At 44.2% G+C, this 13,742-nt stretch overlaps 1 protein-coding gene across 1 annotated transcript in view; it reads right to left on the reverse strand.

The window, feature by feature from the left end:
• The window catches only part of LOC124606118 (slit homolog 2 protein), a 627,832-nt gene that overhangs the window by 568,651 nt on the left and 45,439 nt on the right, over positions 1-13,742 (reverse strand). The window contains exon 2 of the mRNA XM_047138082.1: positions 9,137-9,498. Within this exon, the coding sequence (XP_046994038.1) occupies positions 9,137-9,498 (362 nt within the window). The remainder of the gene's footprint in view (positions 1-9,136; positions 9,499-13,742) is intronic.

Genomic DNA, 13,742 nt, shown 5'->3' on the forward strand with positions numbered 1-13,742 from the left:
TTTCATCTTATCGAACCTGTAGTCCTCGTCAGCAGTACAATCCGATTAACGATGCTGCGAAGTGCTGGTTAGCACGACACCTCTGAGTTTTTCAAGTTAGAACATAGCACGAAATATTGTCACTATTATTTATGTACTGAAAATTCCTCAGAACACATGACACGATCAAAGATACAGTATGAATAACGCGTTACATCCAGGAGGAAGTACTGTATGCGCTATAAGCAGTCAGCTCTTCCTGAGGGTTCTTAGGTTAGGTTAGGTTAGCGTTTAACGTCCCGTCGACAACGAGGTCATTAGAGACGGAGCGCAAGCTCGGGTTAGGGAAGGATTGGGAAGGAAATCGGCCGTGCCCTTCCAAAGGAACCATCCCGGCATTTGCCTGAAACGATTTAGGGAAATCACGGAAAACCTAAATCAGGATGGCTGGAGACGGGATTGAACCGTCGCCCTCCCGAATGCGAGTCCAGTGTGTACCCACTGCGCCACCTCGCTCGGTCCTGAGGGTTCTCTTTGCTCAATGAGAATGAAATAGGTTGTTAATTTTTGTACCAAAAAGAAGAAGTAATACCTAGCTTTTTAGGAATGATAACACACTTGGCTATGCATAAATATCTCTGTGCCTTTCATTAGCCGAGATCGTAAGATGCAGTTTATTTTCTATCTCAGAATTAAATTCAGTGGTGAGTACTGGGATATGTTACTACTGTATGGAGAACTCAGATAAAAAACTTAACAGGCGCAGCGCGTATGTTACGCACACTTTCTGGACAGGCGATAGCCATCTAAAGCCGTTCTAAACTTTCGCACTGCAGCAATACGGGTATGGACTTACGGAGTGGAAGCGATGTATTTTGATGGCTTATACTTTCATCCTTCAGGATATCACTGACATACAATAATAGAGGGCTCAGAATTGACCCCTGTGGTACTCCTCAGTGACTGGGTTTCCAGGATGATCTTTTATTCCAGCAACAACACCCTGCTGTCTGGTTCTCAAGTAGCTTTCAAAGTACTGTAAACTTCAGATGTAGCATATCTGAGCAGTTTGTCAGTTGACAATATTAAACACGGATCAGTGAGGTGATCGCTCACAATTCCACGCAATATATTTATACTCCACTAAGTGAAACGCTGCTTGACGAAAGCATTTTGTATTATTCACATCTCAATAGGCATCTTGAGGTTATAAAATATTCCACTGGTATGAAACCAAGATTCGTCTAAACCTGGCATATCTTACGAAGACAGCGTCATACCCCTGAATATGTAACGATGACTGCCGCAGTTCGTGACATGCGTTTCCTCGAATGAGGTTTCTTCGTCGGGATAGTGGAACCTTCCCCAGACTTCGCCGAAGCTGTTGATCTCGGGTACACGAAGAATTGAACTATTTCAGTGGGCGAACGCCCAAGGCGAAGTTTTCGAATAATCGCGGCTCTTCGGTTGTACTTTGCACTTGTCCGTAATGTCACGGATATTTTGAGGTTCTCACTGTTTACTACATGCCTTTCAAGAAGGACAATAGCGACCTCCGGCGGGAAATTCAAATTGAAATTTGTCCGGATCTAAGCGCCGTACCCTGTATTCATAAGGTGACTATATATACAAGGCTATTGCAGGAACAGGTGTGCCACTATGCAATAATTAATATAACATGGTTTAAAAGAACGAGGAAAGGCATGGAAATTATTCATCTTCCACTAAACAGCGACAGCACAGCAACTATGTAGCTAGGTGATATTTGCTTGTAAGGTGCAGTTTCAAACTAACGATTCCGCGTCTACCTGCTGAACTCAAAGAATTAAACACAGTAAAAATAATTGATTTTTATTAACGATTTTCGCAAGCCTCCATCACTAGATTTTTGGCAGTCGAATATAAAGATTTACTACGAGCGTAACGTTTCAGCCATTGCAGTAAATTATTCAGTTAAGTAACTGCGCTACATTATGAACATATATGAGTAGTTGTATTGCTGACACGATGAATAGTATTTTAATGTGAGTGCATGATAGTGTGACTGATTGTAGTTATTGCGTTAGTAGACACTCCCTGTCAACCTTCCTTTTGTCATAGCAGTTTTGCTTCATTCTAATTACTAGTTGTGAAGACGTGTGTGTAAATGGGGATAATATTATACCGCGTACAGAAATTTAGTTATAGCTCGGCATTGTTTAGTCATCATGTCTTCACGGCCACATTCACAATAAATTAATGTCTTTTGTAGTAAATCCCTACCGCACCTTTACCGTACCCGAAGTTTTCGCTCACTGGGGTTCGTCTCAATTCTTTTTATTAAGATTCACAATGAGGAGGATTCCTCTTCTTGGAGAAATTTTTGAGTAATACGACGGAAAATACGCGAATGGTGAAGCTAGAAGCTGCAATTTTTTCTTAAATGACTATCACTAAAGTTCTCACCAGGGACTAGATACTGAACTCTAATGACAAAACACCGTCGGCGCTCGCCCATTAAGGACGTTCGCCCCCGAGCTCTTGGCTAGGGCAGCGCGGGCTACGCAGTGTGCAGGGCGAAGCGGGCAGTAACCAACTGCTGGTGGCAGGTGCTTCCTGCTTCCTCTTTGCCGACACTTAGCGCCATGAATATGGATCGCGGAGTTCGAGCTCGCCACAAAGGCAGAGGCAGGAATTCTTTTGAGGCAGCGCTCCTTCCTTTTCACAGCGCCGCCCTCCCAGCTTGAATGCGCGCCGGTCTCTTTCACTGCGCCGTCCTCGCCAGATGCAAAGCCGTACTGCACCGAGAGCGCCCGCATCTTCTGCGCATACCATCGTCTGCGGCAATCCTAGTCCACGCAAGAGGAAATCGGCACTACAGCGGGATCTAACTGGTATTACGAATCAGCACAGCGCAATGATTGTTACAGATCGGCGTAGTCTGGAAAAGATAATTAATCCTTTCGTAATTTCTCAGCGTCACTTGCGATGTTAGTGCACCAGGGAGGACGCAGAGGTATCCAGAAATACGAGGGGTTTTCAGTAAGTAACGCAGCACATTCTTCGTTTATTCGGGATTATGATGTACTTTCGGCTATAAAACCCTATTTTTCAACATAAACTCTGTTCAATGCGACGACCTTACGGCACCTTACTTGAAGGTCCTGTATGTCCGCATGGTACCACTGTACTGGTCGACGTTGGAGCCAATGTCGAGCTGCATCAACAACCTCCCCACCATCCAATTCCTGCTTCCCCTGCTTCGGCAAAAGAGACGGAAGTGAGAAGGTGCGATATCGGGGCTGTAGTGTGGATGAGGAAGAAAAGTTCAATGGAGTTTTCTGACTTCCTCTAGGCTGCACAGACTTGGGTGAGGCCTTGCGTTGTCATGGACAAAGAAGAATAGGGATCACCTCGAACGAGAGTGTCTGCACGTTCCGACATTTCAGGAGCCACAGCTTCGTGCGGCCGGCTGGCATGCGGGAGATCGGCCTGTTTGCGAGACCTATTTTCGGTGAAGGCAGACGTCTCGCCCAAAGACTCACCGTGCTTTTGTACACTGCTAAGTCTCCGAAGACTTTCTGCAAGGGCCTACAAATATCTGGAATGCTCAGGTTTTCCACCAAAAGAAATTCAATGGCAGCTGTCTGCTTGGAATCCATCTCTATTACACAAGTCATTTTGAAGACTACATACAGCGTCGGCACCTATCGGAACTTCATGAAACTATGAGTGGAAATCCACGATGTTTCAGAATGCATTCCGCATTTTTTTCAACCGAAACTGGCCGAGAAAAATAAGTATTGCATTACTTACTGAATGCCTCTCGTATTTTTCTGCGTTTGGGAGGTCTGTAATGACGCTTACGCACTTTTCGGTCAAACACTGCCAGATATCAACGCTGTGTAATCGAGATCGCTCTTATGGTGAAGGAGCCTATCCTCTGTTAGACAGGATGTAGACTGCTAGTTCTGCGGCGCCGTATGTAATAGTTTTAGCACGTCAGCGGAGTAATACTAGGTAATTATGATGCCCCACTGATGTACTGTATTATCAGTGAAAATGAAGTACAGTCTAAGGAGCACAGAATATAGATTGCAAGTAAACTGAAAAAAAGAGAAAAGTAATGAGTGACAGAAATGAGATTAAAGCTCAGTTGAACATCAAAATTGGGGATCACGAAGTAGACGAAGATAAGGAAATTATCCTACCTCGGAAGTAAAGTAAGACATGACAGACGAAGCGAGGAATATACAAAAAACAGATCAGCACGGGGAAGTCTACTATTATCAAAAAATGGCCTTAAGTTTAGGAATGAATTTATGAGAATTTAAGTACGCTTGGAGCACAGCGGTCTGTGGAAGTGAAACATAGGCTGTGGGAAAACTGAAAAACAAGTGAATAGAAAAGTTTGAGATGTGGTGTTGTAGATGGATGCACACAGTTATATAGCCTGATAATATTAGAAATGTGGAGGCGCACCGCAAAGAGGAAAGGAATATGAGGAAAACACTCAGAAGAAAAAGAGCAGGGTGACAGGGCATGTATTATGGCATCAGGAAATAACTTCTACGTATTATAGGAAGCTAAATGGGATAAAAACTGTAGAGTTAGACAGACACAGTAGAGACTGCAGTAAATCAAACAGGTTTGATGTATTACTCTGAGAAGACATTTGCACAGGAGCGAAAGTCATAGCAGGCCGGAACACTAGCATCTAGTACTTGTTTTCCTTTACAGATAATCTGCACTTCTAAATTATCTACCGGCCGGCCAGAGTGGCCGAGCGGTTCTAGGCGCTACAGTCTGGAACCGCGTGACTGCTACGGCCGAAAGTTCGAATCCTGCCTCGGGCGTGGATGTGCGTGATGTCCTTACGGTAGTTAGGTTTAGGTAGTTCTAAGTTCTAGGGGACTTATTACCTCAGCAGTTGAGTCACATAGAGCTCAGAGCCATTTAAATTGCCTACCACCCTTTTTCCCGAAAGATTTCCAGTCACCTTCACTATTAGGGAACACATATGTCCGTCTCAGTTTAAAATCAATTACGTGTTTAAATTCTATGATGTGCTCACGAAATTTATCCTCAATCTTTATTACTGAGTTCTTCCTCACTGTAATTGTCAACTTTTACAGAGAGCTTCCATGTGGGCTACCAAGTGTTAGGAACGTCTAAGTAACGGGTACGACATTTGCCTTAAGTGATTTGGGATATCCAAAAACTTAATCTGCATTGCGGACATGAATTTTAATCCTTCTACTTATGAATGAAATTCCAGTGCATTAACAGCTGCACTATCTCTCTCGGTGACACTTTATCTGGAGGAGAGAACTGAGGACTGACACTATTTCTGATACGGGTCTTATCCTAAACGGCCACTCGAGAACAGATACATGATGACCTACGTGTTTAACTGCAGGAACAAATGTATGGATTCAGAACAATATTAGGAACAGTCGTAACCCTACAGCATTTCTATTAGAAAAACTTTTTCTCAAACAAATTTTTGCAAAATTGATTTCGTCGACGAAAAAAAAGAAAACTCATTGGTGAATTTGTATGCTCAGGATATGTATGGGCAGAGTTTCTGAGCAGTACTCTAATCTTACACGGAACTTATACACTATGTAATCAAAAGTATCTGGACACCCCCAAAGACATACGTATTTTATATCAGGTGCATTGTGCTACCACCTACTGTCAGGTACTCCATATCAACGACCTCAGTAGTCATTAGACATCATGAGAGAGCAGAATGGTGCGCTCTGCGGAACTCAACGGACTTCGAACGTGGTCAAGAGGTTGGATGTCACTTGTGTCATACGTCTGTACGCGAGATTTCTAATAGTAAAATTCGGAGGCGGTGGTGTTATGGTGTGGTCGTGGTTTTCATGGAGGGGGCTTGCATCTCTTGTTGTTCTGCGTGGCACTTTCACAGCGCTGGCCTACACTGATGTTTTGAGCACCTTCTTGCTTTTCACTGTTGAAGGGCAATTCGGAGACGGCGATTGCAACTTTCAACACGATCGAGCTTCTTTTCATAATGCACGGCCTGTGCCGAAGTGGCTACACGACAATAACATCCTTATAATGGACTGGCCTGCACAGAGTCCTAACCAGAATACTATAGAACACCTTTGGGATGTTTTGGAACTCCGACTTAGTGCCAGGCCTCACCAACCGACATCGGTACCTCTCCTCAGTGCAGCACTCCTTGAAGAATGGGCTGCCATTCTCCAAGAAACCTCTCAGCGCCTGATTGAACGTATGCCTGCGAGAGTGGAAGGTATCATCAAGGGTAAGAATGGGCCAGCAATATCGATGGGGGACCCCACGAACTTGTAAGCCATTTTCAGCCAGGTGTCCTGCACTTTTCACTTATGATCACATAGTGTAAGTAACGCGATCCCCAGGGAACTAGCTTTTAGAAAATATTCCTGATCACCGCAATGGTCGTTCTCGGCCACCAGATCCTAACTGTACGTAACTCTCTCACGCGTCTGTCTAGTGAGTAAGATGTTATTGCTAATGGGAGGCATGAGCTGGAAAATTTTTCTCGACAAAATTTTTCTCGATAAATGTTCTCTTGTTACACCTATTGGTATCTCTTAAAAAGCACAAAGAGCACCATCGAGCTTCAAGTCGACAATCGTTCGACGTTCCATCATCACCAATATAATATGTACTCACTCCATCAGACATAAGGGAGAATTTTTGTTCAAATATTCGATACTGTCGTACTGTGGTAGCAAATAACCGTAAGTTTTCTTCTTTTACAACCAGAAACTGATTACATAAATTATCTAAATAGCAGCATGGAATAAAGTTATATCAGGTTCAAGCGTCCCTGAATTAGTGAGTAATAGTAACTTTTCTATGAAAGCGTGTACCACCAACATCGGATAACAGTACTGTATAAGTAACCTGTTCGTTTGTCATAGAAAATGGGTCCTATTCGTCTCGATAATTTAGATTTAGCACTTGGAGTTCGAGGTGTCACAAAGAGCAAGTGATCGCAGTCAGTCTACATACCCTTAATCTTATCTATATAAACACCTGAGAGGCATAGACAATCCGATAGTAATGCAGGTTTTTTTTATCTGCACACACTTATTGGCATAGTAGCACGCCACACCAGTATCCAACAGCTTCGGAGTTCCTCTAGTGTTGCTAATGTAAGACATTTCCTCAATAACTACATTTTTTCTCTGACAAGGTCGGAAATGTAAGGTACACATTGAGGTGACAAGATTCACGGGATAGCGATATGCACATACACAAATGGCGGTAATATCGCGTAAACAAGCCATAAAATGGCAGTGCATAGGCGGAGGTATCACTTGTACTCATGTGCTTCATGTGAAAAAGTTTTCAGAAATGATTGTGGCCGCGCGACGAGGCTAGACGTATGGGGCATTCCATTTCGAAACTCGTTGGGAAATTCAACAGTCCGAGATCCACAGTGCCAAGAGAATGCCGAGAATGCCAAGTTTCGGGCATTATCTCTGACCACGGACAATTCTGTGGATGACGATCTTCATTTAACGACCGAGAGCAGTGTCTTTTGCATAGAGTTGTCAGTGTTAACAGACAAGCAACACTGCGTGATATAACAGCAAAAATCAATGTGCGACGTACGACTGACGTATCCATTAGGGCAGTGTGGTGACATTTGTCGTTAATGTGCTCTGGCAGCAGATGACCCGAAGCAGGTGTCTTTGCTAACAGCACGACATGGTTTTCATCGCCTGTCCTGAGCTCGTGGCCATACTGGTTGGACGCCATGGCCAGGTCAGATGAGTCCCAATTTCAGTTGCTAATAGTTGACGACAGGGTTCGAGTGTGTCACAGGCCCCACAATGCCATGGAGCGGACTGGGTCCTCTGGTCTAACTGAACCGGTCATTGACTGGCAATTGTTATGTTCGGTTACTTCAAAAATGGTTCAAATGGCTTTGAGCACTATGGGACTTATCTTCTGAGCTCATCAGTCCTCTAGAACTTAGAACTACTTAAATCTAACTAACCTAAGGACATCACACAGTCGGCCGAAGTGGCCGAACGGTTGTAGGCGCTACAGTCTGGAACCGCGCGACCGCAACGGTCGCAGGTTCGAATCCAGCCTTGGGCATGGACGTGTGTGATGTTCTTAGGATAGTTAGGTTTAAGTAGTTCTAAGTTCTAGGGGACTGATGACCACAGATGTTAAGTCCCATAGTGCTCAAAGCCATTTTGACATCACACACATCTATGCCCGAGGCAGGATTCGTACCCGCCTCCATAGCGGTCGCGCGGCTCCAGACTGTAGCGCCTAGAACCGCTAGGGCCACTACGGCCGGCTTCGGTTACTTGCAGGTCATTTGAAGCCATTAATGGACTTCACGTTCCCAAACAACAATGGAAGTCATCAGGTCACATTTGTTCGCGATTGGTTTGCAGAACGTTTTGGACAGTTCAGGCGAATTATATGGTCACATTCATGGGACATAATCGAGAGGTCATTTCGTGCACAAATCCTGCAATGGCAACACTTTCGCAGTTATGGACGGCCATGCAGCCGGTATGGCTTAATATTTCTGCAGGGGACTATCAGCGACTTGTTGAGTTCATGCCATGTCGAGTTGCTACATTACTCCGAGAAAAGAAGGTCCGACACGTTATTAGGAGATTTCCCAACCAGCCGCTGTGGCCGAGCGGTTCTAGGCGCTTCAGTCCGGAACCGCGTTTCTGCTATGGTCGCAGGTTCGAATCCTGCCTCGGGCGTGGATGTTTGTGATGTCCTTAGATTAGTTAGGTTCACGTAGTACTAAGTGTAGGGGCTGATGACCTCAGATGTTAAGTTGGTTGGTTGGTTTGGGGGAAGAGACCAAACAGCGAGGTCATCGGTCTCATCGGATTAGGGAAGGACGGAGAAGGAAGTCTGCCGTGCCCTTTCAAAGGAACCATCCCGGCATTTGCCTGGAGTGATTTAGGGAAATCACGGAAAACCTAAATCAGGATGGCCGGACGCGGGATTGAACCGTCGTCCTCCCAAATGCGAGTCCAGTGTGCTAGCCACTGCGCAGATGTTAAGTCCCATAGTGGTTAAAGCCATTTGATCCACTTGAGGTATCCCATGACATCTCTCACGTCAGTGTACGATGTACCGTTAACTTTATTGACTTGTTCAGCTGACTCACCTATCGAACTGAGCGAAGACTCTTCGATGACGGCGAGGCTGCTGTTATGGATGGTGAGGTGGCGGATGTCAAGCCCGAGGAAGACGAAGCGCGGCAGCTTGGGGAGGCTGTTGTGGCGGAGCTTTAGGTAGAAGATGACGGTGGAGGGCCGCTCTTTGAGCAGCGTCATGGCCTTGGTGATGTGCTGGCTGTCGGTGAACTCGCAGAGGATGTCAAGCCCGTTCTTCTTGACGCCGCAGGCGCACGGCGAGATGTCGTATGGCGGCGGGCACTGCATGGGCGCTGCCTGGCCCGCCACAGCGCCCGCACACGCCAGCACCAGCAGCAGCGAGGCCCCGCTCATCGCCGGGCCATTGCGCACTCTGCAACAGCAACACACACCTCTGCGTCACCACCTGCCTGAGCGACAGCACCAGCAGCAGCAGGAGAAGCAACGAGGCTCAGCTCGTCACCAGGCCATTGCACACTCTACAATGGCACACACCTCTGTGTCAACTTATGCCTCTGTAACAGCACCAGCATATTTCACCAGCATATTTCACCAGCATATATTTCTGTATATTGAGCAAGCACTAAAGGAAACAAAAGAAAAATTCGGAGTGGGAATTAAAATACATGGAGAAGAAATAAAAACTTTGAGGTTCGCCGATGCGAATGCGTTGATCAAGGCTAGTGAAGATGTAGGTCTAAGGATAAGTGAAGACAAAACTAAATACCTGGTTACTACTAGAATGCCAACAGCACTAGATCAGGAAATGTTAAGAGTTATGCAGTTTGAAAAAGTGAACACATTTAAGCATCTAGGCGTGGACATCACTTCGAGAAATGAGATTGAATCCGAACTGAAGAAGAGATTACAGGCGGGAAATGCGTGCTACTTCTCACTGAATCGATTACTTTCATCACGGATATTGTCTAGGAATTTAAAGATTAGAATATACAAAACTATTATTCTACCAGTTATGCTGTATGGGTGTGAGACTTGGTCTCTCACTGTGCAAAATGAAAAGCCGTTTCGAGTATTTGAAAACAAAATTTTGAGGAAAATTTTCAGAGCAAAACGGGATGACATTAGCGGAGAGTGGCGAAAACTGCATAACGAAGAACTTCACGAACTCTATTCAAGCCCTGACATAATCAGTATTATTAAATCATGTAGGCTGCGATGGGCGGGTCACGTAGCTTGAATGGATGAGGACAGGGCAGCGCGCAGAGTACTGGTAGGGCACCTAGAAGGAAAACATCCTGTGGGGAGACGGAGGCGTAGATGGGAGGTCAATGTGAAGGCTGATTTAAGGAGCCTAGGTATTGAAGGTGAATGGAAGGAAATAGCCCAAGACAGGGACATGTGGCGGAAATACGCGTCCGGTATGACCAGTGAGTAAGTAAGTAAGAGGTTCGCCGATGACATTGTAATTCTGTCAGAGACAGAAAAGGACCTGGGAGAGCAGTTGAACGGAATGGACAGTGTCTTGAAAGGAGGATATGAGATGAACATCAATAAAAACAAAACGAGGATAATGGAATGTAGTAGAATTAAGTCGGGTGATGGGGAGGGAATTAGATTAGGAAATGAGACGCTTAAAGTAGTAAATGAGTTTTCATATTTGGGGAGTAAAATAGCTGATGATGGTTGAAGTAGAAAGGATATAAAATGTAGACTGGCAATGGATAGGAAAGCGTTTCTGAAGAAGAGACATTTGTCAACATCGAGTATAGATTTAAGTGTGAGGAAGTTTTTTCTGAAAGTATTTGTATGGAGTGTAGCCATGTATGGAAGTGAAACGTGGACGATAAATAATTTAGACAAGAAGAGAATAGAAGCTTCCGGAAATGTGGTGCTACAGAAGAATTCTGAAGATTAGATGTGTAGATCACATAACTAATGAGGAGGTATTGAATGGAATTGAAGAGAAGAGAAATTTGTGGCACAACTTTACTAGAAGAAGGCATCGGTTGGTAGGGCATATTCTGAGGCATCAAGAGATCACCAGTTTAGTACTGGAGGGCAGCGTGGAGGGTAAAAATCATAGATGGAGACCAAGAGAAGAATACACTAAACAGATTCAGAATGATGTAGGTTGCAGTAGGTACTGGGAGATGAAGAAGCTTGCGCAGGATAGAGTAGCATGGAGAGCTGCATCAAACCAGTCTCTGGAACGAAGACCGCAACAACAACAGCAGCTCTATATTAGAGTTGCATTTTAAAGTTCCTCACTCATGGCCAGTTTTGACAAGTCGCAAAACTGCTGGACAGGTCTCGTTATGAGATACTTTCACAAAGTGTTCCGTTTAAATGACAAAAAATTACTTGTTTTCCCATTAAAGGTCGATACTTTGGTTTTAATATAGTTGTTACGATGTACCATGAGCACCATTAGTAATATTAGCAATATTAAAATTTCTAACATCGAAATTTTCTAAATGTAATTGATAATGGAAAATCCCAGTACTGAAGACTGTAGTTCAAGCATAAAAACTGCATTCGGGTGCAACCGGTGACTCGAATCTCAAGGCTTAACGAGGTAATCACTGATCCGGGAAGTGCCGCGTTCTCTTCTGCAGCCCAAGTTTTATTACTGCCCTCTAAACTCCTGACGGCTTCATGTATGGACTTTCTTCGTTCCAGGCGAGCTGCCGCTTCATCACTTACGAGTCTCGCCCTTAACTCACCTAGTATGCAAATGTGTTTCAACGCCATATCGCGGAAATCTCAAAGGACGCTGCCTGAAAAGACGCTTTCGTCGTTAAAAGGAAGATAAAGGGCTAGATGCTCGTCAGAGATAACAGACGCTTTGAGGTCAGCAGACGCGATACTGAGTCAGCAGTGTGTGAGCAACGCTTCCCGAGCGATGCATTTGCCGTCTTCACCACTCGCGCGCCGGGCTGTAAGTGGGAGCCGTCAAGCGCTTCAGTGAAATGAGCTACTGGCTGTCTCCCTTGTGTTTTTTTTCTTCTTCTTCTCTTGTCAGATGTTTGAGCGGAACGAAAACAAGACGCCATAGAAATTATACAGTGAACTTTTGTCCCAATTTTTATAGCCAAGCGACTGATGGGAAAAGAACGAAAGGGATATCAAATAGATCAGCGTGAGGTTTGGTTTTGTAAAACAATGTTTAATTGTTTGCAATTAATCATGGTAATTAAAAAACGCAATTAGTGATTCGAGCGGAAAATTTTCGTCCGAATTTTCATAACCAAATGAGGAGTGGAAAACGGACAAATGGGGTATCAAATTTAGCAGCGAGAGGTCTATTTAAAAAAAAAGTTTTAATTGTTTGAAATTAATCATAGTAATTAAGGGAAACTTTAGGAAGTATCACAGCGTAAATTTATACCTCTCTCCATGCTCTTGGTGTGTTTACTGTTAATGATAACAGAATACCGATCGATATTTAAATGTATTATATCTGATGCTTTCTGAGCAAAAGTTGAAAACAAAAGAATAAAAATAAACAAATGGAAAAAGAAAACAGTCCTACATTTTGCGAAATGGTTTGTCTAAAAGTAAGAAAAGAAACATTAGATAAATCAAGACATAAAAAAATTAAAGGCATTAGCTGCCAGTGTTGATCGACAGTGGTTTATGTCAATGGGGCAAGTTGAAAATTTGTGCCAGACCGGAATTCGAACACGGGTCTCCTGCTTCCTAGGCAGATGTATTGACCACTGTGCCATCCTGACACAGTGGTCACCACAACCCCACAGACTACCCTAGCACCCCTCCTGTCAGACTCAAATTCTCAACTTATAACACACTCTAGTGATGTAGTGATCTTGCTCATTTGCCTCATTCGTCGCAGCAGCTTGCCGACTCCCGTTCGAGCCTAGTATACATCTGAGCTGAAGGCATCATCGACTGCCATCGCCCTGATGCATTTGATGCCTGTTCTTCCCGACATGGTTTATCCTGCAACTACTATGAAAGAGGACACAAAGGAATTAAAGACATTTGCTGGCAGTGGGCATTGATTTACATCAAGGGCCCGAGCAGGAGAACTGAGTTCGAATCCCGGTCCAGTACAGATTTTCTGTTTGCTCCAATGAAACACCCACCGGCAGTTAATGTCTCTAATTCCTTTGTGTCTTGATTCATAGTGCCTGCAGAACCAAACTGGTGTCTGTTCTTTCGTACATATCCGAGAAAAGACACCGCAAAAATAACAGTAGAGAAATATTTTACGTGGCTCAAAATCACGTACACCGAATGACGTAGACTGAGAATTGAAAGTTCAATGTTTAACGTACAATTTTAAAGAGTACTAGAGAATATTTGTCTGGCGGAATTTCTCTCGTTGGTCTCCTTATGACATTAACGTATGAGCACCCGAGCTGCTGTGCATTATTTCGAGCATCAATCAAAACCGCACCAAATGTTTCATTTCAGACAAATCATTTCACAAAGTATTTGACCGTTATTTTTTTCATTTGTTTTTTCACTTGCAGTGCGCTTCCGAAAGGTGTTCAACACAATGCGTTCTAGTAAATTTACAGAACACTTTTTTACAGCACGCGTACCATGCACACAGGCCGTCATTCGTTTCATTACTTTCAAAGTTCGTGAGGAAACGCTAGGTAACTGTTTAATCAGTACGCCATCCAGTTC

Source organism: Schistocerca americana, chromosome 3 (genome assembly GCF_021461395.2).
Source record: "Schistocerca americana isolate TAMUIC-IGC-003095 chromosome 3, iqSchAmer2.1, whole genome shotgun sequence".
NCBI lineage: Eukaryota > Metazoa > Arthropoda > Insecta > Orthoptera > Acrididae > Schistocerca > Schistocerca americana.